Source organism: Medicago sativa, chromosome 2 (assembly GCF_051527215.1).
Source record: "Medicago sativa cultivar Bolivia chromosome 2, Bolivia_mono, whole genome shotgun sequence".
NCBI classification, from domain to species: domain Eukaryota; kingdom Viridiplantae; phylum Streptophyta; class Magnoliopsida; order Fabales; family Fabaceae; genus Medicago; species Medicago sativa.
The window spans coordinates 8,030,545-8,057,586 of NC_140750.1; the positions used below are offsets into that span (position 1 = coordinate 8,030,545).

A 27,042-nucleotide genomic window follows, 5' to 3' on the forward strand; every position below is an offset into this window, starting at 1 on the left:
TGAAATATATTGTGAAAGACCTGATAGAAAAGGGACGGTTGACTTTTGAGAATAGCGTTCCTCATGTCCTTGACAATCCGCTTCCAAACCATGCTGCTGTCAACATGATTGAGGCCTTTGAAAGGGTTCCTGTCCCTCAAGAGGATCCCATGTTGGATGTCCGCAATGTCGTTACTCCTTTGGTGCCATTACATGTCAAACTTTGCCAGGCTTCTCTGTTCAAACATGATCATGATTCTTGTTTAGAATGTCTGCAGAATCCTATGGGATGTTGTGTTGTGCAAAATGATATTCAGAGTCTGATGGACGACAAACACTTGATCGTCAGTGATGTATGTGTGATTGTGCCAGTGTTCCATGATTCTCCTGTTGAAAGTACAAAGAATGTTGAGCCTTTGGTGATCAGGCTACCTGGTCCGGTATCTTATACCTCTACCAAAGCAATTCCCTACAAATACAATGCGACCATGGTTGAAAACGGAGTGGAGGTGCCTCTGGTATCCCCAGCTACAGTTGATAATGTTGCTAGTGAAGTTACAGCTCTCAGAAGTGGGAAAGTCCGTCCACCCTTGTTTCAAAGGCAGGTGGTCACACCTATTGCTACGGTAACTCCACCAGTTGCTCCTCCTGTTGACAAGAACACCGGCCCAGCAGGCCAATCTATTGAAGAGTCCAATCTGGACGAAATCCTGAGGCTTATCAAGAAAAGTGACTATAAGATTGTTGACCAGCTGCTACAAACCCCATCAAAGATATCCATTTTGTCTCTGCTCATGAGCTCAGAAGCTCACAGGAAGGTGTTAATGAAGATACTGGAGCAAGCTTATGTCGACCACGAAGTCTCTATGGATCAGTTTGATGGGATAGTGAGCAATATTACTGCCTGCAACAACTTGGGGTTTGGTGATGATGAACTCCCCGAAGCAGGGAAACGCCACAACTTGGCTCTACATATCTCAGTACATTGTGGATCTGACCTGATATCCAACGTATTGGTAGACACTGGATCGTCTCTGAATGTAATGCCTGAATCCACCCTAAGGCAATTGAGCCATCACGGAATTTCTCTGAGAGGTAGCAGCTATCTGGTTAAAGCTTTTGATGGATCCCGCAAGGATGTTCTCGGGGAAGTGGACTTGCCAATCACCGTTGGTCCCGAGACATTTCAAATAACTTTCCAAGTCATGGATATCAATGCCTCTTACAGCTGTCTCCTCGGAGGACCATGGATCCACGACGCGGGAGCAGTCACATCCACTTTGCATCAGATGCTCAAGTTCATGAAGAATGGTAAGGTTGTCACTGTATATGGTGAGGAGGCATTTCTGGTTAGCCAAATATCATCATTCTCTTGTGTTGAAGCAGGGTCCGCGGAAGGGACATCGTTTCAAGGCTTGACTGTTGAGGGTGCAGAGCCCCGGAGGGCTGGTGCTAGCATGGCTTCACTGAAAGATGCCCAGAAGGCTGTTCAAGCAGGGCAAGCTGCTGGCTGGGGCAAGGTAATTCAGATCTTGGAAAACAAGCGTAAAGAGGGCCTTGGATGCTCCCCAACCTCTGCTGTTTCAAAGGGAACCTTCTACAGTGCTGGGTTCATCAATACTATTACTGGAGATGCTGCTGAAAGTAGTCATGTGCCAACGTTTGTTATACCAGGAGGCACTGTGAGAAATTGGGAAGCCATTGATGTTCCTTTAGTCATGCATGCTTCCATGTAATGTGTTTTGTTGCTCATGTTTCTTGTTTTCAAAATAACAATCCTTTCGCTCTGCCCAAGGCGAAAGTGATATCTTTGTAAGGGCGTGTTTGTTTCGGCATTGCCGTTAATCAATAAAAAGTTGTCGTCTTTCTCACGACTCTTTGTTTGTTTTAACCCTTTTAGTGCCTTTTTCTTGGAAATAATGGTAATGCCAGAAAAAACCAAAACATTTGTTATTTTCTTATTAATTTCAAAAATCTGCATAGAAAACATTTTTCTAAAAAATCATCCCAATCATATTATGCAGATTGAACCACAATAAACCCGTTGAACACAGTGACCCTATGGTTCCTCCAAATTTTGAATTCCCTGTATATGAAGCTGAAGATGAGGATGATGATTATGAAGAGATACCGTATGAGGTCACTCGACTGCTTGAGCAAGAAAGAAGAGCCATTCAGCCTCACCAGGAAGAGATTGAGCTTATCAACCTGGGTACTGAAGAAAACAAGCGAGAGATCAAGATCGGTGCTGCACTTGAGCCAGAAGTGAAAAAGAAGATCATTCAGCTCCTCCATGATTATCCAGATGTCTTTGCATGGTCCTATGAAGATATGCCGGGTCTAGATCCCAAGATTGTGGAGCATCGGATACCGACAAGACCTGAATGTCCTCCTGTCAAACAGAAATTGAGAAGGTCTCGTCCAGACATGGCTCTTAAGATCAAGGCTGAGGTACAAAAGCAAATTGATGCGGGCTTCCTCATGACAGCTGAATATCCTGAGTGGATTGCCAACATCGTACCAGTACCAAAGAAAGATGGGAAAGTTCGAATGTGTGTTGATTACAGAGATTTGAATAAAGCCAGTCCAAAGGATAACTTTCCATTGCCTCATATTGATGTTCTTGTTGACAGTACTGCTCAATCCAAAGTGTTCTCCTTTATGGATGGTTTCTCTGGTTATAACCAGATACGGATGTCACCTGAAGATAGAGAAAAGACGTCCTTCATCACTCCATGGGGAACATTCTGTTATAAAGTGATGCCGTTTGGCTTGATAAATGCTGGTGCTACCTATCAAAGGGGTATGACCACTCTGTTTCATGATATGATTCACAAAGAGATTGAAGTATATGTTGATGATATGATTGTGAAGTCAAGTGATGAAGAGCAGCATGTGGTGTATTTGAAAAAGATGTTTGAAAGATTGAGAAAGTACAAGCTGCGGTTGAATCCTAACAAGTGCACATTCGGTGTACGATCTGGAAAGTTGCTAGGTTTCATTGTCAGTCAGAGAGGCATTGAAGTTGATCCTGACAAAGTCCGAGCCATCAGAGAGATGCCGGCCCCTCAAACTGAGAAGCAGGTCAGAGGTTTCCTCGGACGTCTAAACTATATTTCAAGATTCATATCTCACATGACTACTACCTGTGGACCAATTTTCAAATTGCTCAGGAAGAATCAGCCTGTTGTATGGAATGATGAATGTCAGGAAGCTTTTGATAGCATCAAAGAGTACCTGTTGGAACCACCTATCCTTGTCCCGCCAGTGGAAGGAAGGCCTTTGATTATGTATCTATCAGTGTTAGATGATTCAGTGGGCTGTGTTCTCGGTCAACAAGATGAGACTGGTAAGAAAGAGCATGCCATCTACTATCTGAGCAAGAAGTTCACCGACTGCGAGACTCGGTATACGATGCTTGAAAAGACTTGCTGTGCTTTAGCTTGGGCTGCCAAACGCCTGCGTCATTATATGGTGAATCATACAACTTGGTTGATATCCCGAATGGATCCAATCAAGTACATCTTCGAAAAACCTGCTGTTACTGGAAAGATTGCACGTTGGCAAATGTTGTTGTCTGAATATGATATTGTGTACAAAGCTCAGAAGGCAATCAAAGGAAGTGTCCTTGCTGAGCATCTTGCTTGTCAACCTCTTGATGATTACCAGCCAATTAAGTTTGATTTCCCTGATGAAGAGATTATGTATCTGAAAGCAAAAGACTGTGAAGAGCCACTGATCAATGAAGGGCCGGATCCCAATAGCAAGTGGGGCTTGGTGTTTGATGGTGCTGTTAATGCTTATGGTAAAGGAATTGGAGCCATCATTGTAACTCCGCAGGGGCACCACATTCCTTTCACCGCTCGAATAACTTTTGAATGCACAAACAATATAGCTGAGTATGAAGCATGCATCTTGGGCATTGAAGAAGCCCTTGACCTGAGAATCAAACACCTTGACATCTATGGAGATTCTGCACTTGTCATCAATCAAATAAGGGGTGAATGAGAGACTCATCATGAGAAGCTGATCCCATACCGTGACTATGCAAGACGTCTATTGACATACTTTACCAAGGTTGAGCTGCACCACATCCCTCGGGATGAAAATCAAATGGCTGACGCTCTTGCTACTTTGTCTTCCATGTTTCGTGTCAATCACTGGAATGATGTGCCTGTAATCAAAGTACAACGTCTTGATAGACCCGCTCATGTGTTTACTATTGAAAATATGCCAGATCAAACTGATGAAGATGTGAATAATAAAAAGCCTTGGTATTACAACATCAAGCAATTCTTGCAGAATCGTGAATATCCACCTGGTGCTTCCAACAGGGATAAAAAGACCCTGAGACGATGGGCTAGCAAGTTCCTTCTGGACGGAGAAATCCTATACAAGAGGAACTATGACATGGTCTTGCTGAGATGTGTTGATAAACAAGAAGCTGAGAAATTGATGCATGACGTACATGACGGTACCTTTGGGACCCATGCTTCGGGTCACACCATGTCAAGGAAACTGCTAAGAGCCGGCTATTACTGGATGACTATGGAGCGTGACTGCCACAAACATGCTAAGAGATGCCACAAGTGTCAAATTTATGCTGACAAGATTCATGTGCCTCCACATGCTCTCAATGTTATGTCTTCCCCATGGCCTTTCTCTATGTGGGGCATTGATATGATCGGAAGAATTGAACCAAAGGCTTCCAATGGACACCGTTTCATCCTAGTGGCAATTGACTATTTCACCAAGTGGGTTGAAGCTGCTTCCTATGCAAATGTGACCAAGCAAGTGGTTGTCAAGTTTATCAAGAGTAACATCATCTGTTGATATGGTGTTCCCAACAAAATCATCACTGACAATGGTTCCAACCTGAACAATAGTATGATGCAAGCTTTATGTGAAGAATTCAAGATCGAACATCACAACTCTTCTCCTTATAGACCTCAGATGAATGGTGCAGTTGAGGCCGCTAACAAGAACATCAAGAAGATTGTTCAGAAGATGGTCACTACTTACAAAGACTGGTATGAAATGCTACCTTTTGCCTTGCATGGTTACCGTACCACAGTGCGCAGTTCAACCGGGGCAACTCCTTTCTCTCTTGTATATGGAATGGAAGCAGTTCTCCCTCTGGAAGTGGAGATTCCATCTCTTCGAGTGATCATGGAAGCAAAATTAACTGAGGCTGAATGGTGTCAAAGTCGGTATGATCAATTGAATCTAATTGAAGAGAAACGTATGAATGCTATGACTCATGGACAGTTGTATCAAGTGCGAATGAAGAATGCCTTTGACAAGAAAGTCCGACCGCGAGAATTCAAGGAAGGCGAACTTGTATTGAAAAGAAGAATAAGTCAGCAACCCGACCCAAGGGGCAAGTGGACACCTAATTACGAAGGTCCTTATGTTGTCAAGAAGGCTTTCTCTGGTGGTGCTTTGATTCTTACACACATGGATGGTGTTGAGCTTCCAAATCCTGTTAATGCCGATATAGTCAAGAAATACTTTGTCTAAAAAGAAAAGAACAGCGTGGTAGGTCGAAAACCCGAAAGGGCGGCCTAGGCAAAAATGCGCTTCCCGGTGGATCGAAAACCCGAAAGGGCGATCCAGGCAAAAGTTAGGGACAAAAAAAATGAATATGAAAGAGCTCGCTGAGATTGTACGCAACTCAGGCAAGAATGAGCGCCTCGATGAGCCGAAAACCCGAAAGGGCGGTTCATGCAAAAATGAGGTTGATAAAAGACAAGTAACTATATCTGGCAAATCACCATCACCCCTTGGGGCATCTGCAACTGTCAATGATCGTCTTCATCAGAGGCTTCTGTACTTGTGAATTCAAAATTTCTATGAAATGTAGCGGTCATCGTGTTCAATGTGTCACCAACCAATAAAATTACCATTTTCCAAGCTTTGTAAATCCGTGAAGTCATGCCTTTGGCTGACTCTCACTCTTCTACATCAATTTGAGCCTGTGCTTTTGCTTGAAACTCTATTTTTCTTTCTACTTTCAATGCTTTATACAAAATATTTTCTTTCTATTTGATAATGTCAATGTCTGAAACAAACATTTTTGAAAATTAAAACATTTTTTCTGTCTATTCTGAAAGCAAACCTGAGCAATAGGGTACATTTCAATGAAACATGCATGAATAAATGAATGTCAATGTCTATTTCAATACATGTTACAAGCAGGTTACTCCCCAGGATGATCTGTGGTCAATGGCAAGAATGAAAAAACAAAAATGGGAAAATGAAAAGCTCGCTAAGTTGAAAACCCGAAAGGGCGGCTTAGGCAAAAATGAGCACCCCGCTGATTGACAACCTATGAAGGCAATTCAGGCAAAAATGGGGCAATGAAAAGAATTTACTCCCCGGTGAATCGAAAACCCGAAAGGGCGGTTCAGGCAAAAGTGGGATTTGAAAATAAAAAATGAAAGAATGAAATATTGAAAAAGCATTGACCACAGATGCGAACATCCAATGTTTACCCAGCACTGACACGCCTAGCAACGGCGACCTGTATCCAAGGATTTTCCAAGGGTCCCTCCTTTACAAGTTTTATTGCCCTCAGCCATGGTTTCGATACGTCTCTCAACGACGGTCTCTCCAAAGAGGTTTTCCCCTGTGAATATGTTGCAGCACGAGCCACTACGTGCCCAATCTTCCAATGTTTCGTCTGCCTTTGTGAAACTTCTCTGTCAAACTGCCAATCAATCATGCATTTCAAAGCATTCATACATGCATAATCATGCATTTTATGTGCTCATACATCCAATAATCTTGCTATACCATACATACATGTTGCATACCCAACTTTCAACTGCCAAATTCAATGCAAGTTTCAACTCTCCAACTTCAATTCCAATCATGTCAACTGTCAAATTCGAAGCAATTTCCAATCTCCAATGTCAATTCCAATCTCAATTTCAATGTCAAACTGTCAAATTCAACTCAATTTCAATTGTCAAATTCGAAGCAATCTCAACTTCAATAACAATGACAATGTCAATGTCAATCTCCAATCCCAGTGTTGACATCCAATGACAATGTCAATGTCAATCTCCAATTCCAATTCCAATGCCAATCTCCAATTCCAATTCCAATGCCAATCTCCGATTCCAATTCCAATACCAATTTCCAATTCCAATGTCAATTTCAATGTCAATTTCCAATTTCAAATCCAATCTCAATGTCAAATTCCAATTTCAATCCAATTCCAATGTCAAAATTCCAATTTCAATTCAATTCCGATGTCAATTTCCAATTTCAATTCCAATTTCAATGTCAATGTCAATATCCAATGTCAATGTCAATTTCCAATCCAATTCCAATCCAATTTCAATGTCAATTGCAACTCTCCAATCCAATGTCAATGTCTATGTCTCAATCCAATTCCAATTCCCAATGTCTCTTTCAATTTCAACTCTCAATCCAATGTCTATGTCTATGTCTCTGCCAATGTCAACTTTCAATTCAATCCAAACCAATGTCAATTTACTCTTGGGCCAACAAAAATGGTCATGTCTACTTTCAAATCAAGTCAATGACAATTTACCCTCAATTGGTATCTTGTTAAACCAGACTTTCAATTTGTATCTTGTTACGGGTCAAGTGCCAGGTTCGATCCAAAAAAGAACCACTTGTACCTGCTTATATACCTATGCTTCCGGTCAAACGGCAAGTTCGATTTGTAGAACAGTTTGTACCCAGCTTATGCTTTGTTATTGGTCAAACGGCAAGTTCGATAGAACAGTTTGTACCCAGCTTATGCTTTGTTACCAGTCAGACGGCAAGTTCAATCTGAAGAACAGTTTGTACCCAGCTTATGCTTTGTTATCGGTCAAACGACGAGTTCGATCTAAGAGAACAGTCTGCACATTCCCACATGATGTGGTGATAATCCAACAAGCAAGTTCGATCCAAAGAAACAGCTTGTATCAACCCTTTTGTCTATATCCCCAGCCAAACAGCCAGTTCAATCCAAAAGAACAGTTTGTGTCTGCCTATCTGTTTGTATCTTCAACCAAGTGTCAAGTTCGATCCAAAGAACCGCTTGTATCAGCCTATGTGTCTATATCTTCCGGTCAAGTGCCAAGTTCAATTCCAAGAACAGCTTGCACCTATCTCTTGTTTTGTATTCCTTGGTCAAGTGGCTAGTTCGACCCAAAGAACAACTTGTACCCTATTTTCTACTCCCTGGTTTGTCTACCCTGTCAATGTCCACCTGAATCCCCAGTGACATGACAAGTTCCATAGACTCCAGTTGTTTGTCTTGCATTCATAATCAAAGTATTGCATAACATTCATGTCTTTGAAAATCTGAAAACGTATTTTTATGTCCAAAAACAGTGCAAATGTTAATATTTAAGTATCTTCGTCCCGTCAATTCTAAGACTTCGTCTCTTGACTCTCCGGACAAAGAAACTTAAATAGCGGCAGCTGTTATACCCTAATTTTGGACCTAAAAATACTAATCAATTCCCCTTTTCTTGCATCATAAGTCATTTGAACTGTCTCTGATCAATTGCATCTTTCTCTGCATTTTATTTCAATGTTATTTGCAAAATTCACATGCAAGGGTATTTTAGTCATTTCCTGTGTCAAATTTCTTTCAGTCTTGTAAAAATTTGTTTGAGTCTTTCCATTTGGTTAGAATAAGTCTTCACTTCAATTCTATGTCAAAATCCATTTCAAAAATTGCATTTGAAGTCATTTTGAGTCAATTTTGCCCCTAGGGGCATTTTAGTCTTTTCAAGTGTCAAGTCACTGTTTAAATCATAAAAATTGTCTCTGAGTCTTTTAATTTTACTTGTATGAGTCTTTGATTCAATTCCTTGTTAAAAATCCATTTTAAAATTCGCATCTGGGTCATTTTCAGTCGTTTTAGCCCTAGGGGCATTTTGGTCATTTCACACGAAATTTCGGCAGAGAGGTTACTTTAAAGTACCTCATTTAGGCCATTGGTTCGTTTTAGTCCGTTTTGTCAGTTTTAATCGTTTCACTTTACGTTTGGTCAAATTTATCATTTTTTAATTCAAATTTATTTTTATTTTCTTTTAAGTCCCCAAAATTCCAAAATTGCATTTCAATCCCTTAAGTCACTTTATTTTCTTTTAGGTCCTCTTCTTTATTCGTTTCTTTTTAAGTCAAACTTTTTTTAATCTTTTGGTCAATTACACTTTAGTCCAATTTTTAACAATTTTGCAGGTTGGTCCCTCAAAGTCCAGAAATTGCACAAAGGTCCCCAAGCAAATTTTCAGTCCAGTTCGAATCAGTTACAAGTCCAGAACAGGTGGCAAGCTCTCATTGGCCACCAAGGCCACATGGCTCCCTATAAAAGGAGCATTCACTGCAATGTGTCAGATTTACCCACACAATCACGGCCAACTCACCAATTCATCAATCATCAATTCATTCTCACGCGCGCAACGCGCCACCATAACAAACCCTAACAAACTCTTTCAGCCCTTACAACCACCGTAACAAACACAATTCAACACCAATTTCGTTCCAAATTCACCATCAGAAACACAAAATCAACACAAAAAAGAGTTCCAGAATATCAAAGAAGCAAAATGTGTTCAATTCAGCAAAAGTGGTTCGAATTTGCAGAAGGTCCTCAGTGATTTTCCTTGAAAATCATCATCACTGAACCCTCACTTTCATAATTCAAGCAAGAATTCGTACGAAGACAAATTTCTTGCGATCACGAAGGGTTTTGGTGAAAGAGAGAAGAAGAGAGATCGAGTTCGAAGAGAACCAGAGAAGAAGAAGACGAACTGCAACGAGATACTCACCAGAGACCTAGAAAAGACTCGAGAAGATCTTCATCGTCTTCTCACACAAAGTTTCCGTTCGAATCCAGTTACATACACAGAAACCTCCTCGTTTTCATTGCAAATCATCATCGAAGGTTCTCGAATGGAAATAAACGGTGAAACTAAGTAGGTTAACTAACTCTAGAACCTTCTCTTCCGAAAAAGTTTTGAAAAAGAGTAAGAAGATTCGAAATCGAAACATAAAAATGTAGATCTACAAGATTTCACCGTTTATTTCTCAAAACTAAGCACAGATTCGTAATCAGCATAAAAAATAGAACGAATTAGGGTTTGTTGCATCTGAATCGGCGGAAGTTTTAATCTCGTCGGAACCTGGAAGTGACGGTGGTTGGGATGAAGATTCCGGCGGAATCATGAAGATTCCGGCCAATCTTCATCTTCTCCGGCCAGTTTCTTTCAGAAACCGGCGAGAAGAGGAGAGGATCTAGAGAGAGAAGGAGTGAGTTAGAGAGAGAATTGAAAGAGAGAAATGAAGTGAACCGGTGTCACTCCTCTTTTATAAGCATCTTGAACCGTTCGGTTCGCCCAAACCAGACCGGTTCACTTGGTTCATCTCTTTCCTCTCAATCTTGACCGTTCGTTTTGCTTGTTAGTGACGTGTACGCTTGAGATTTGTTGTTGCCATGTACCTGATGTGTCTTGTCATGCGCCCTACGTTTTCAACCGCTGGATCTAGGGTTTCTGAAGGAGTGGATCAATCCAACGCCTCTGAGGCGTTTGGATGATCCAGATCCATCATTTGACTCTGGGCTTGGGCCTTTTTGCGCTGGTTTTCGCCATTTTGTGCTATTTTTGCTATCTTAACACTGTTTTTTTGATAGATACACCACTATGTTACCAAAAATCTCTTATAAAATTCCTAAAAATCTCCTACGTATTTTTTGATCATTTTCCTGATATTTTATGATGTCATTTTGTGTTAAATCTTGTTTAAAAATATGTGTAGCCTTTGTTAGTTTGTTTACTATTCTTGATAAAATTTGTGATGTTCTTGTGTATCTTTAAGCCCAAAAATCCTTCAAGAGGTTCTAAAAATTTCATATAGGCTTCTTATTAGTTTTGTGATGTTTTGTGATGGTTTTTTGTACTAAAAAAAATTGGTTAAGAATGAGGTGTTAATTTTCTTGCTAGTTTTGACATGTTTTGTGCTAAAAATAAGTGGAACTTTGATTGATTTCAATCCAAATTGCTTGGTGAATTTTAGTGACCTATACCACTTGATCTCATAGAAGTTTAGCCACTGTTTGTGCTTAATTTTGTTGCATAATTGTGAATTTTGGTAGGTTACTTAGCTTACAAGTCATTAAATAGTTAAATAATACAAATATGCTTAAAATTTGTTTTAAAATGCCAAGTTTCTTTTACCACTTTTAGTTAATGTTGCTTGTTACTTCATTTTCAAGTTACATTTACTTTACCATGCTTTTGGTATATTGGTTCTATTTCTCTCATGCTACTAACCTTTTCTTGTTTCATGTCTCATTTCCATAGCATTCCATATCATATTTTCATCTTTTATTTCTTGCACTTTTATCTCTTGCAATTTAATTTGTACAAAGACTTAGAATGTAAAAATCTAGGAATCCTTGTAATATTTTTCCTTTATGCACTTTTAATTTTCTTGGCAAAGAGGCCATAGAATGTATCTAGGCCAATGATGTAAAGGACAATGGACTCTAATAATGTACACCGACACAAGCACCGACACACACACACACATCACTATATAGCTAGAATATGCATGTTTAGATGTATGTTTAGGATTGTATGTTTAGATGAATGCCTAGGACTTATACTTAGAAAAAACCCAATTTTCCAAACAAATGTGAACAACTTCACTCAAACCTTTTCCAAATAAACCTTGGGATCCAATATCCCATTGTATTTTCTTTTCCATTTTCTTAATCAAATTTCAATGAAAATAATCAAACTTTGACTTCTTTTGCAATTCACTAATCCAACCTCACTATTTCCTAATCTCATGCCCTTGAGGCCTCTTTCTATTCTTCAAACTCCATTTTCGAACTTAAAATCAACCAACAAAAACAAAAACATTTTTGAGAGAGAACTACGGTGGATTTGATCCCTTAAACGGGTACGTAGGCAAGGAACAAAATTCCTTCAATTCAACCAAAATAAAAATCCAAAAACATTCTTCTCCCTCCAATTCTTCATTTAGTAACTTTTAGGTGTAAATAACATTTTCAAATAGCATTTAAAAATAAAGCGCGCGCGTAGAAATTAAAGACGGTTCCTATAGGTTACTATAGTCGTTATGGGTGCCTAACACCTTCCCGTAGCGGAAACAACTCCCGGACCTCGATTCTCAAGGGTTTTGCTTACTTTTTCCCTTCCCAAGAAAAAATAAGATATCACCGGTTTAAAAGGTTCAAACGTAATCAATGTTTGACACCCGAAAACCAAGATAAAACAAGCTACATCAGAGATCACATATGGAATAGAATTCAGAGTTGGACGGGGAAACATCTATCAAAAGCAAGTAGAGAGGTACTCATTAAATCTATTGCTCGATCTATCCCTACGTATTGTATGAGTTCTTTTCTACTCCTACATCTTTGGGCGATGAAATTTAGAAAATGCTAAATTCTTTTTGGTGGGGATCGAATAGACAAAGTGGTAAAGGAATAAATTGGATGAGATGGGATCGTGTGGCTATGAGGAAAGAGCACAGAGGAATGGGTTTTCGTCATCTATATGGTTTTAACTTGGCTATGCTAGGGAAGCAAGGTTGGAAATTAGCAACTGACCATGATACTATAGTTTCAAGAGTCTTCAAAGCCAGATATTATCCAAGGGGGAATTTCATTGATGCAAAACTGGGGCATAACCCAAGTTTTATATGGTGTAGTATCCATGCTTCACAGGTGGTTGTCAAGGGAGGCCTTAGATGGAGATTAGGTGATGGTCAAAGCATTAGAATGTGGAATGATCCGTGGATTAAGGACCAAGATGGGGATTATATCAGTGCAACCTCGCAACTAAATGCAAACATCATGAAAGTTAGGGAATTGATAGATAATGATACCGGAAATTGGAAGGAAAATTTGGTTAAGTTTTATTTTAATCAACATGCGGCAAACCAAATATTGTCTATGCCAATATTCAAGGATATGGGTGAAGATAAGTGTTCCTGGAAATTTACATCACACAGGGAGTACAGCGTAAAGACAGCATACACTACATCATGGAAAGTTTAATGGATAATAGTGATCTACGAGTTCCCGGTAACTGGATGAAATTATGGAACATGAAAATCCCTCAAAAAATAAAAGTTTTCTTATGGATAGATGTGTTCATTGTGAGGGATCTTATGAAAATGACTGGCATGTTTTCTTCGATTGCAACAAAGTGGAAGAGGTATGGGTTGAAGCGGGGTTGTGGAATTTTATTCAGGATAAACTGGAAATAGTTGATGGTTTTGTTGATCTCTTCTTTCAACTGCTCGAATTGCTATCTCATGATAGCTTACATATGTTTGCTATGACCATGTGGTGCATTTGGAAGCGCAGAAATGAGAAATTATGGGATGATGTGGAAACACGACCTGCAATATCAATTGGATTGGCGCGTGAATCTTTATACCAATGGCAACAGGTAAGCGCAAAGCAACAACGAATGGATAATGTCTCAGGTTCGATCTACGACACAAGAATAGAAAGACACCGCAGGAACAACGCCATTCGATGGAGAAAACCAGCCTTTGGGGGAGGTTAAATGTAATGTAGATGCCGCAATCTTCAAGGATCAAAGGTGCTACGGCGTTGGAATGTGTTTGAGGGGAGAAAAAGGTGAGTTCATAGCAGCTAAAACAGCTTGCTTTCAAGGGATTCCACAACCACAGGAAGCAGAAGCATGCGGTCTAAAAGAGGCGATAATTTGGCTTGGAAATCGAGGTTTGACAGCGGTGTCCATAGAACTTGACTGTAAGCAAGTGATAGACAACATCTCCAACAAAATCGGTACCAATTCTGAATTAGGAGCTATTCTACATTATTGTAAAGCTTCGCTTTCTAGATTACCAAACTTTAAGATAAGTTTTATCAGACGACAAGCAAACAATGTGGCTCATTTGTTAGCACGGGCTTCATTGTCATATGCTAGGTCTCAATGTCATGATCATATGTCATCTTGTATCGAATTTGATATTATGAATGAAATGAGTTAATTTGGTTCCTGTCAAAAAAAAAAATGGATGTCACGTAACTAATTTTTTTCCCTTCTTCATGGTATAACCCTGAAAATTGTGATACATAACACATCATACTTTATCTTTTTTCTTTATTAGTTTGTAGTTCTAAACTCTAATAAAACATATGAAAGTATAGATTACCCTTAACTTAGTTAATTCCAATAACATGACCTAGTTATAATAAGTCCAATACCACTTATCTAACTTCACAAGTTCATGGGAGCATATGGAGCAATAAAATATCAATGCTCCAAAATTTTAAGAAAAAGATGCCACATACTCAAAATCTTAAGACATTATGTGTAAGAATCACATCACATATGTTATATATTCAATATTTTGCTCGATCATAAGTGATATAAGACTAAACAATCACCTTGAAACCTAACAATACAATCAATCTTATATTGATAAACTTTCATTTCAAAAAAATGGTTTTATCATGTTATGATATAATTTCACTATGCACTATATAAGTTTATCAAATTTTGTCCTTTGTTCCTTTTCTATGTTATTCTTATCACTATTTTCAGTTAAAATCTTACCAAGCCTACTTAATTTTCTAATTATTTTGGATAGTATCATATTTTTCATTTCCATTCATCTTTTTCACTTATGTGAATGTTGCATCTGTTTTTGCTCATTTCCGCCCTACGTGAGTTAATTCACGCTGAGAAATACACATACATGAGTTAACTCACGCTGAGAATACACATGCATGAGTTAACTTCCGCTCGGCTATTTTGACAGGGATGAGTGAAAACAGATGGAAGAAGAGCAATTACTGTTTTTTCAACTACAACAGATTGTTGGGCTAGCTCGCGTAGCCCTTGTTAGTTCCCGTTAATATAAATATTTTATCAATAGATTGCTGTTTGCACCTCTATTTATTTTCTGAACGACTTTACATTTTTGTATCTCTCATCTCAAGTGCAAGACCCTTGCTCAACAAGTCACTTAAAGTCTGTTTGGTTGAAGAGAAATAAGGAAGAGAGAAAGAGAGAAGAGAGAAGAGAGAAAGAGAGAAGAGAGAACAACTTTCTCTAGTTTGGAATGAAGAGAAACATGAAAGAGAGATTAAAAAATAGTGGGACTTACCACTTTTTGATTTCTCCTCACAAGAGGGAAGAAAGGGGAGAGAGAAGGCTCCTAATTTTGCTGTTCCATTTTTGTCCTTGTATTGAAATGTTATATTATATTCTCATTTTTGCTCTTAATTTTACTGTTCCATTTTGCTGTTCCATTCCTGGGCACTACTATTTCCGTTGTCTCCATATACTGCTTAGACGATGTATATTAGAGAAAGCTTTGTGGTATGGGTATAAGAGTAGTAATTGTTATTGAATATTTAATTAATAGAGAAAATCCAAATGACTTTTTAAAGATATCAATGTTGAGCTAAATGAAAATAATAGTATTTTTTTTAGCGGAAAGAATAGTAATTGGCTGATAAATTAATTTAATCTGGAATAGTGAGTTAATTAATGTACAAAAAATACAAAATCATTTTTTTTGAAAAATAGTGGATTCAAGTTCAACGCAAACGAAACATAAAATAAGTAAAACCATTAATAAGTATACAAAATGATACATTTAATTAATTACCTTAAATTACGTTGTGGTGTTGAAATAATAGTAATTGTAATTGAATATTTAATTAAAAGTGAAAAACCAAATGCTCCTTTTTTATATAGATATATCTACGTTGAGCTAATATAAAAATAATAGTTTTTTTAGCGAAAATAATAGTTAGCTAATAGATTAAATTAAATTGACTAATGAATTAATTTAATATGTAAAAAAAATTAATCATAAATTATATGTTGTTTTTATTTAAGGATATTTTTGTCTTTTCAAAAAATTGTAGCATCGCTTTCTCTTCTATTTCTCTCTTCTTTCTCTTATACCAAACAACCTGTCAAATCTGCTCTATTTCTCATCTATTTCTCTCTTCTCATACTCTCTCTCACCTATTTCTCTCTTCTCATTCTCTTCTCACAACCAAACACACCCTTAAGTAGTTTAGTAAAAAAAAAATTATTTTAGTGGTGTATGATGCAAGACTAATTTTTACTATTAGATCGTAAAGTTCCACTAAATAGTAAATACCATGGTACACGCTCCTCACTAAATCCAATTTCTTTCATTCCCTTCCCCAGCTTCTCAGTGTCATCTAACCGTCTTGATAGAAGAACAAACATCAACATAAAAAATAAAAAAATAAAAAACCTTAATTATACTATGCTACAAAAAAAAAAAGGTATTTATATTTATATTGGAGTATTTTTCTTTTCTTTTCACTTTGCATAGTGTAGCTATGAATATGAAAGGTGACACAAAAATGAGAGGTACAAGTACAACTTTATTTTCTAATTCAAACAAAGCATTAATATTTAACCAAGTGCTTGAATTCATGAGGTTCATGATTTTCGGTTAAAGACAAATCAATCTTATTTTTAAGTACAACTCAATTGATATTGCATGGATTTTGAAATGATGTTGAAATGTTGGGGTTTGAATTCGAAATTGAGATTCCACATTTCTATACTTAAGATGTGTTAGTGTAGACTATTAGACAAAAATAAACAAATTATTCTAGATAAACTGAGTAAGAAGCATATCCAAAAGAATCATTAATTTGACACTATATATCTTCCTTTCGAAATTCATATTACTATAATCTCCTTACCCCAAGAACTAGGATCATACAAAAAATTCTTAAACATCTTGATATTTGAGGATATAATATTAAGAAAATAATAATCAATTTAGTTAGATCCTCACTCACAAAGTTGAACAACTTGTGAGAAAACTATTGCAAGTTGAATATAGTATTCAATATAGCTTGATTAACTTCAATATAATATGAGTAAAGAGGCACACTTGTGATTGATAACAGCAGGAAAATACTTCCATGACATTGCTTGGGTGTCATTGGTGCCATTGGTGCAATCCTGGCCGTTGATGTGTGTTGATGGGTGTGGGGGAGGACTTGATTTCATTTTCTATTTTTTTTTTATTTTTTTTAAATGATATAAATGAAAAAGCTTATGCTGGTCCAAATGGAGTCAAAAGAACAAACAAAGATTTGGCGAAAGAGACTCAAATATCTAATACAATGATCTTTGTCATCAGGCTGCTAAACCACATGCACGTACGAGGACAAAAATAAAATTGATTAAGTATGAAAAATTCATGATGCAAGTAATTAAACAAGTTGAGGCTGAGGAGTGGACATGTTGAATACGATTTCTCCTCTAAATATATTTAAATATTCCTTGTTGGGAAGGAATCTAATTATTAAGATTGGAAATGAAAGGCCCCCTTTGATTCTTTTATCCCATCCTCTCAAGCCCTACTAAAATTTGCTACCTCTCCCATTTTATTTCTACGATTTTTCCCTATCCCGAATTTTATTTCCAGTTCTTTATGTTGATTAATTTGTGAAGTGTATGCTCATTTCATTTTAAACATAAACTAAACCAATCATCTATATATTTCAGTAAAAAAAAAAACTATCTCAGAAGAAATGGTCAGAAATAGACAATGTAAATCGAAATATTTCATTAAAATAATGGTATCTTGGATAAATGGTCCATATAATCTGGACTTCGACCGAAAGGTAAATAAAACATGATAAAGTTTTATCCAAAAATCAAACTCAAAATATATGTTTTAAACCAATGGTTGAACTTTCAGAATATTTTGTACCACTTGTTTCTCTTTCAAATAGCTCAATTTAACATGACATATCCGTTGTACTAGCAAATCATTCAGACGGTAAGAACATCATATAAAAAGAAATAGATACATTTTCAACTTTTTTTGAAAAAATTATATATATAAAATCTTTCATCTCTTAAAGACTATTTTTGTGGAAAACTATTTTTTTTTACAAAAATAGTCTTTTGAGACTTTTTTTTTTTGTAAAAAAAATAGTTTTCCACAACTGAAACCGATATCATTAACAATTTTTTTCTCTTTTCGTACATTAAGTGGTATGTAACATTTAAAACTCACACACAATTGTTAGATATTTGATTCGAATCCAAATGAAGGTTGTTAACTAACAATGACGACATTTACAATTGATCTTTTTCTGGTTACATGGCTAATGAAAACAACAAAACGAAAAGGAAAAAACAAGCAAAAACAAAATTACTCTCTAGAAAAGAAAGTACCGGCCGTATCAATCTTTAGAAGGTTCAAAAGATCTTTAGGCGGAGAAGCATGGTGGAGGAGATCAGTGTCCCATAAAGTTTCAATCTCAGCTATAAAATCTGCATATTGATTTCCCTCTTGAAGTGTGTGGCAAATTATGATATTACTCTCCTCAATCAATTCATTTATGTCTTGAATCAAAACAACATAAATGTAGAACTTCATGGAGAGACCTTTTATGAGGTTGATGTAATGTAAAGAATTAGAGTACGAAATAAGCTCAAAGTTTATCCTACCAACCCAGCATTCTGATCTTAGACCTTACCAACATTAACAAATTTTATCCTATAAAACTATCATTAACTATATATAATATTGTGTCATTTCTTTTTCTAGATAAGCATTAAATTATAGTAACTAGTAAGTGTTTTAATACTTTGGCTAAATGATCTAAACTGGTAACAAAAAAAAAAAAATCTAAACTGTCCTTTGTGTCCCTAAAATGCAATATTGACGTTTGTTTCGCCATAAATCAAAATATTGTTGGTATTGGTTTATAAATAAAAATGGAGTTTCTATAGCTGCTAAAAAAAATCTCTATCCTCACCTCGGTTAACTGTCCATGAACGGGAAGTATGGAGTTAATATCGAGTTTGATTGTGTATGATGATAGAACTAGATGACAAGAAAATTATTTTTGAGTTGAATGTTAAATATGTGGTGGATAGTTTTAATTAATCTTTAGTTGCTTAATCCAATTTTGATTAGTCTTTAGTTGCATAATCCAATTTTGGTACCATTTTAGAAGATCTTTACTTAGTCTTTTGTTTTTTGTTTTTGTCATAGAGAGTCTAACAATAAAACTAACCAACACTAATGGTTAAAAAGTCAAAAATCGCAAGTTTGAAGCCGTGTTTCAACATATCCACATTTTTACCACTCAATTTGTATTTAAGATATTTTTTTAAGTAGTTTATGTAAGAATTATTCAATATTATATGAGATAGAACACACTTGCTTGTCGGTACCGATGTCATGGCTGAATCTTCCTTTGCCTTTCACGTGCTCCGGGTCTTAGGTTTGTCGATGGGGCAAACCACTAATGAGCGAATTATCAGAGTAATGGCAAAGGGGACCTAGCCTTTCTATTTATAACCGTGCAACCCTAGGCACCATCCATCATGGCCTAGTGTTTGGGCCAACACTATGTTTCTACACAATAAGTGCCCAAAAACCCATTATTTATTGATCACCTTTGTTAGGACCTAAGCATCATCAAGTGGATCACAACATCAATCCGTTTTTATTAAAATCAAAACAACAATTGATTACAGCCCACAAAATATTAGAAGAAATTCCAGCAGTTTAGTGGCTAGAACTTCACCCCTTAAAATGAATGAGTGGAAAATTCAAGGTTTAAACCCCACCCCCACATATATATATATATATATATATATATATATATATATATATATATATATATATATATATATATATATATATATATTGTTTATATCAATTGAGTTTACTGAAACTGTACCTAGTAATTTAATTACCGATGAAATGCATTAAAAAAATAGAAAAAAAGAAAAGAAAAGTTTTTAAAAAGGCAATACTATAGTATAAGAAAAATCATCTTATTGGATATTTCTAGAATTTGTTTGCATGGAAAAAAAATCGTTCTTATCAAGAGTTTAAAGATTATAAATAGATAGCGAAAAAAAAAAAGATTATAAATGAAAATAATAAACAAATACTTACAAATTCATTGAATCGTATATTTTTTTCATTTCATAGCATTGAAAGTCAATTGGTTATATGGACCAAACGGTTTCTTTTTCATGATCATTGAATTGTTTCTTAATACAATTTTTTGAGATTATTTGTCAGAATGAATATCTATTTTATAGTAGTATTTAAGAAAACGGTGAGAGTTTTATCAAAAAAAAAATTCAAGCAACCTTTTTTCATAAGTTTATTGAATAACAAATGTATCTGGTCTATAATAATTAATTATTTAATAAATCTAAATAGTATTTGTTTTTTTTCTTCTTATAAACGAGACATAAGAAATATAGTGTGTTTAAAAATCCAGGTGTCATACCACCACGACATAGTCTTCCTAGTTATCATTATCGTTAATTTATTTGTATTTGACGTTAAGTTTATATCTACCCCTTGATTTCCTTCTCTTGATTAATAATATACTCTTGTGCACTACAAATGATTGTTAACTATCGAGGTGTCAAGAAATGTGCACACGAGCCAAACATATCGATTTTGACAAATTCCGTTATCTTCCCTAATCATATTACATTGGTTTCTTTTGGATCAAACATTCATATTTTTCTATCAATTAACCTAAACTAATAATGAACGAGTTGACATAATTTTTTTATAAACAACTAATATTATATAGTTTGGGTTGTTTTAATCGATTTCAATAGATAATTTACTCTAATATTAGTATTATTAAATTGACAAGATTATAAGTAGTATTAAGATTTTTTTTTTTTGGTGAATAAATTATTATTTTATAATTAAATTTATTTTTCTTCCCTTGACCCTTTTTTTTTTTTTTTTAATTTTGTTCCCTTACAAAAAAAAATATTAATTTTTATCACCACACATAGGTAAGCAATGCGTGGCTAGATATGATTCGAAGGAGTGAAGGCAGGCACTGATAGAGTGATTTCAGCACTACTTAACCCTCTCATCACTTCATCACTCTCTTCACCGCACAATCCATTTCCTCATTACCTCCGCTTCCCACATTTTATTATTCCCATTTTACCCCTCACCATGGAAGGATCTGGAGTCGTAACCGTCTACGGCAACGGTGCACTCACCGAAACAACCTCCACCACCACCAAATCCTCCCCATTCTCCGTCAAAGTCGGCCTCGCTCAAATGCTCCGCGGCGGTGTCATCATGGACGTCGTCAACGCCGAACAAGCTCGTATCGCTGAAGAAGCCGGCGCTTGCGCCGTCATGGCGTTGGAGCGTGTCCCCGCCGACATCCGCGCTCAAGGCGGCGTTGCTCGTATGTCCGACCCTCAACTCATCAAAGAAATCAAAGCCGCCGTCACCATCCCTGTCATGGCCAAAGCTCGTATCGGTCATTTCGTTGAAGCTCAGATCCTTGAATCTCTCGGAATCGATTACGTCGATGAGAGCGAAGTTCTTACCCTAGCTGATGAAGATAACCACATCAACAAACACAATTTCCGTATTCCTTTCGTTTGTGGCTGTCGTAACCTCGGTGAAGCTCTTCGCCGTATTCGCGAAGGTGCTGCCATGATTCGTACCAAAGGTGAAGCTGGTACTGGAAATATCATTGAAGCAGTTCGTCATGTGCGTTCTGTTTTGGGTGATATTAGGGTTTTGAGGAACATGGATGAAGATGAGGTTTTCACTTTTGCTAAGAAAATTGGTGCTCCTTATGATCTTGTTATGCAGACTAAGCAACTTGGAAGGCTGCCTGTTGTGCAGTTTGCTGCTGGTGGTGTGGCGACACCGGCGGATGCGGCGTTGATGATGCAGCTTGGCTGTGATGGTGTTTTTGTTGGTTCTGGTGTGTTTAAGAGTGGGGATCCGGCGAAAAGAGCGAGGGCGATTGTTCAAGCTGTTACTCATTACAGTGATCCTGAGATTTTGGCTGAGGTTAGTTGTGGATTGGGTGAAGCTATGGTTGGGCTTAATTTGACTGATCATAATGTTGAGAGGTTTGCTAATAGGTCTGAATGATTTCGTTATCATGATGATGATTGATAATGATGATGATGGTGGTTCTCTTTTGGCATGGAAATTTCTGTCTGAAAGGGTTTTATTTTATGCTAGTGCTTTTTAGTTGTTTTGTTATATTTCATTTTAATAAGGTTATCATGTTTTTGGTTCTTATGTTTGAACTGTCTTAGGTGGGGAAAATTGAAAAAAATACAAAGCAATTGGCCTTTTGTGGCTTGTAATGTTTCTGATACTTTATAGTGTTTAATCTAGTATGTTGAATTCATCATAAACTAGACCATTCTTGTTGGAATATTGAATTCTATTGTTATATTGGATGTTGATCTTTGGCTCAATTCATTTTATTTCAAAGTTTCAAGCTCTTTTACTTTTGGTTCCCAATTTACTTGGAGCATATTTTGATTGGTTTATTTGAGTTTACCTACTAGCATAAGTTTTGTATGATTGTTTGAGAGGACTTATAGACAGCTTTTGACATTGTTCATAAGTTTTTTTTCAAGTTATTTTCACAAGTTTTCCAAGATAGCTTATGAAATCAGCTTATAGCTTACCTGAAAACAATTTGCCTTTATTTTATCCTTTGTTGTGTTACTGCTATATTTCATAAGTTCTCCAATATAGCTTACACGAAAACAATTTTCCTTTGTTTTAGCTTTTGTTGCGTTACTGCTTTAAGCCAGCTTATCCAAATAAGGCCGATCATTTGTTACTCCCTCCGTTTCAAAATGAGTGTCGCTTTAGCCAAAAAAATTTGGTCAAAATGAGTGTCGCTTTACATTTCCAATACAACTTTAATTTTTTTTTCCAACTTTACCCTCTCCAACTTTTCTCTCACACAATTTTCAATGCAACTTTAATTTTGTCTTTTTCTAATGAAGTAAGGGCAATTTAGTAAAAGCGTTATATCCAATGATTATTTCATTCTATTTCTTAATCTGTGTGCCAAAGCCTAAAGCGACACTCATTTTGAAACGGAGGGAGTATTTTTTATGGCATTGATATATTTTGAGAATTGTCCTATTGCATTCTGTTGTCATTCGTTTCGCTAAAGAAGAAAAACCACATTTTTTACTTAGTATGCATTAAGACAAATCAAAATCCATATGGTATAATCATGTGAATATGGTATACTCTCTTGTTTTAACCTGATTACCAGATGTTTATTTTGACTGTATATAGTTCAAGTTTGTAATTTGTGAAATAAGATTACAAAATGACAAATTTTATATTGGGTGAAGGAGAAGAAGAATACGTGGAAGGAATTAGGCCTATGTATATTGTTGTGTCATTTGTAATTTATGTTTCTGGATTGAACATGGAACACAGCCTGAAGCTTTAGCCATATATTCTTATTGATACAATAAAGGCATGGATATACTAATCCATGGATATACAATAAAGGCATGTAGTATTTTCCACTTGAGGCTTAATCAATATATACAGTCATCATGCCACTAGCTTTACACAGACGGTGGGATATTATTTGTGGTCTTTGATTTCTAGACTAGATAAGATGCTCATAATCGATTGTTTCTATGGTGGAAATTCACGGGTCAACATCTTCTCCTTTTTGAAAATATAGAGAGCTCCACGGAGATAACATAAATGAGATTGGTGAAATTCATTTTCAAAAAAGAATGTAATAACTTCACCAAGATTGTCGTATTTATCGGGAAAAAAAATGTTAATCCTAATCTATCGTTTTGTGTTTTATTATTTCATAAACGAAACTCTTCATTTCTTTTGAAAAATGAAGTGATCAAAATTCTAAACTCACCTATTTTATGATTGGTTTGTTCTTGACAACATGCTAGCCAATCCTTAACACACTCCACTCGGTACTTTTTTCAACTGGGGCTTAAGTTACTTGCCAGCTTCATTTAGCGTGCCTTTCTGCCATTTATAGTTTTCTGTACCTTACATTTCTTTCTGCTCCAAACTAATTCTCTTTTATTTCCCCTCACGTTTGGAGCAAAAATAGAGAAACATGCCTAATCTCTTAGGTAAGGTAAGGGCAATTGAAGATGAATGTACTTGTTGTAAGAAGGCAGCAATGGCATGTGGTGTACACATTAGCAATAGCGATCAACTTGTCATTAGGCATGGTTGATGGCCACCACATTAATAGGGTGTTTTGGTGTCAATTAACTCCAAACGACTATAGGGTATCATATACATTTATTGTTTCTACATTATGGGTTCGCATCAAACACTACAGGGCCATTTTTCCAATCACCATCTTGAATTACTTGAGAAATAAGAAGAAATTGAAGTAAAATACAGGGAGAAATTGGATTTCCCTTCTAACGCCCATTTATAGTTGAAGGAATTCTGCCCTATTGATATTCCACGTAACACTGCTTTGCAATTTCAGGAAAGTTGGTATTCCAGAAGGAAAATGTTACGTCGACCACTCTTAAGTGGTACACCCTTATACCACTCCTGATTTGGCAAAATAAATATTAAAAAAAGAGATAGATAATGACATGGAAAGAAATATAATAAGATGAAAATTAAAAAAAAAAAAATAAACAATATCAGATATGTTTTCTCTATGTCTCAATCCCACTATTTCATCTCTCTCTCTCTCTCTCTCTCTCTCTCTCTCTCTCTCTCTCTCTCTCTCAACCAACACGCGATCTGCACTCACCCTCACCGCCATGTCTCCTTTCTCCTCCCACTGCTCCGTCCCCTTTCAGCCACCGTCAAGTCACAGCAACTGTCGACACACAGTCACCGTCGCGTCAGGTCTCAATCGCGACCTTGCTCCCTCACTCAAATCGTTGGAAATCCTTGTTACAATCCTGTCGGAAATTGAATCTATATGTTGAAGGTGATGTTTTTATCAAAATTTTCATTTCATTTTGTGATGAGGCTTTGTATTTATGGTTTAAGGTTCTGTTTTGAATTTTTGTTTCCAAAATTTAAATTTGTTTTGAAATTAGTTGTAAAACCATGTATCCAGACCTAGTAAAGCCTGACATTTGCTTTGAAATTAGTTTACCCATTTTGAAATTGCTTTTCAAAATAATTGTTTAAAGTAATTAAAAATCCATGGTGAAAAAATGAATCATAAAAATGACTCATATAAGTGTATTATCTAGGTTTTTTTTAACCCTTCTTATATGTAGTTTGTGCTTGTAGTTTATTAAAGGAGAACTAAAATCCATCCATCCAACTTTATATTGAAATCAATGGCTATCATGCATGCCTCTACCGGAAGTACATGCCTCTGAGTTTCTGTGAAAATTTCCACCAACAATTAAATGTGTGATGTTAGTAATCTAAAATTTATCATCTTCTACTGCAAATCACTTGGCTTTAATAAGATGCTTTGGCTTGTTGCATAAATGTTTGACTTTAAAAATTGCTCATTGAAATACTGGTATGTTTGATAAAACTGACCGTTTGTTCATTGGATATTTTTGTTGTATTAGTGTGAAAGAAACCCAAGACCAAGCCACAAGCCTTGCTATTACATATCAATTTTATTACACAACAATAGAAACTTTCTTGATTTCTGATATTTATGTATTGGATAGAGACATTGAGTGGTGGAATTGGTTGGAAGGGCTAGTCCATTTGTTTTGTGTTGAACTTATAGTGTATTAGTGTATTGATTTGGATTATAGTATATTGTTTGTTGAATTTATTGATGTGCTGCTGTTTATTTTTGGGAATTTAGTGTAGTATAATTGTTGATGTTATAATGTTGTCTAAATTTTAGTGCGGTGAGAGATGTAATTTATTTGACGTTGCTATGTTTCTTTGCTTTTTATTAGGAAGAGTTTTGTAGTTGAATTGAAATTTTGTTGCTGGGTCGCCTTATGGTATGCTGTTCTTTTGATGTTTATAAGAGGAAATGATTTTCTCATCAAAGCTTCAAGTGACTTGTTATGATCATGGCCTTTTGAGATTGATCCTTGGAATATCATGGTAGCTAGCATGGATGGAAGATGGTACTAGTGAATGGAAGGATGACATGTGTGAAATAGCATGGATGCAAGATAGTTATGGTTAGTGAAAGAGGTTTATGTTTATTTATTTTTTATTATTTCATTAATTTTGTGCTTGGTCAAATAGTTACGTTCTTGGTCTTTATAAAAGCATAATCATGAACTTTTCTTTATAGTTGACATACTGGTTAGTTCTGCTACACACTTTGATGATGACTAGCTAGAGTTTCACCACAAGACTCACGAAAACTTATGAAAAATGACATTTGTTAGCAACCAATAAAATTTGTATGTGTTTTGTTGAAACAACAAAAGATGTTTAATTTGGGATGTTGGTATTGCAATGCTAACTCTATTGAATTGTGAAGGGCATGGCTGAAGCATTATGTGGTGTGCTCATGTGATGATTTTCTAATCTATATATTGAGGATTTTGTCTTTCTAGTTTTCGCATTTTAGAAGCTACAATTGAGTTTCATATGTTGAAAATTGAGTGAAGACGGAACTAGTTATCTATTGGTGGAATTTTTCGGTGATTAATGATGATCTAGCTGTCTACAAGGCCAGATAAATTCGCAAAGGAATAACACCTATGTTTTTCCTGAGCATGAGGATTTGATTTCTTGTAGATAATATGCATTGTTACAATTAATTTGAAATGTTGTTAGGTGTTTCTATGTAATTGGTTTATGCAAGGTATAGGTTGAAGTAGCTTTGTAATCTTGTTTTAGGCTAATTGAACACATAATCTAATTTGATCACTGCACTGAAAGTCTTTCCAACAATAAATAACTTCTTTTACAATCTGCGAGTTTAAAGACGGACAAGTTCTAATTTCTGAAAAAATAGTGGTCACGCACCTTAAAAAATGTGGTCACACATACCATATATGGCTAGTTTATCTTTCCCAGGTATAAATATTATTGTTTTAGGCGAATTGATAGACGTTTGGCAAGTGCACCAAATACTATCGAAGTAGTAAAAATATCGTTCCCACGAGGACTGTTTTTAACTTCAATAATTCAATTGCGTTATATAATTAGGATGTATAAAAGTTATTTTTGGTTTGCCACTAGGCAGTAGATTTGGTTTGATTTTAAGAAATCAAATAAAAAAAAAGTAAAGATTTGATTAAGAAAATAGGA

At 36.1% G+C, this 27,042-nt stretch overlaps 2 protein-coding genes and 1 long non-coding RNA gene across 3 annotated transcripts; all 3 read left to right on the plus strand.

Moving 5' to 3' along the window:
* The first annotated feature begins 13,124 nt into the window (after window positions 1-13,124).
* LOC146944174 (uncharacterized) lies at window positions 13,125-14,010 on the plus strand. Its single transcript, XM_085747919.1, has 2 exons — window positions 13,125-13,476; window positions 13,571-14,010. The coding sequence occupies exons 1-2, from the start codon at window positions 13,125-13,127 to the stop codon at window positions 14,008-14,010; spliced, it is 792 nt and encodes a 263-aa protein (XP_085604045.1).
* A 6,920-nt stretch (window positions 14,011-20,930) lies between these two features.
* Window positions 20,931-22,214, plus strand: LOC146944175 (pyridoxal 5'-phosphate synthase subunit PDX1.3). Its single transcript, XM_085742572.1, has one exon. It carries the CDS (start codon window positions 20,998-21,000, stop codon window positions 21,940-21,942), a length of 945 nt encoding a protein of 314 aa, XP_085598698.1. The 5' UTR covers window positions 20,931-20,997; the 3' UTR covers window positions 21,943-22,214.
* Window positions 22,215-23,281: 1,067 nt separating this feature from the next.
* On the plus strand, window positions 23,282-26,663 carry LOC146944176 (uncharacterized). Its single transcript, XR_015025865.1, has 2 exons — window positions 23,282-24,775; window positions 25,725-26,663. It is a non-coding gene; the product is annotated as an uncharacterized LOC146944176 (long non-coding RNA).
* The last annotated feature ends 379 nt before the right edge of the window (window positions 26,664-27,042 follow it).

Bases quoted from the DNA above. Each gene is read 5' to 3' on its own strand.
- LOC146944174 (XM_085747919.1), top strand. From the start codon at position 13,125: ATGGATAGATGTGTTCATTGTGAGGGATCTTATGAAAATGACTGGCAT. The intron at 13,477-13,570 runs GTTCGATCTACG...AATGTAATGTAG, and splicing joins ACGAATGGATAATGTCTCAG to ATGCCGCAATCTTCAAGGAT.
- LOC146944175 (XM_085742572.1), top strand. From the start codon at position 20,998: ATGGAAGGATCTGGAGTCGTAACCGTCTACGGCAACGGTGCACTCACC.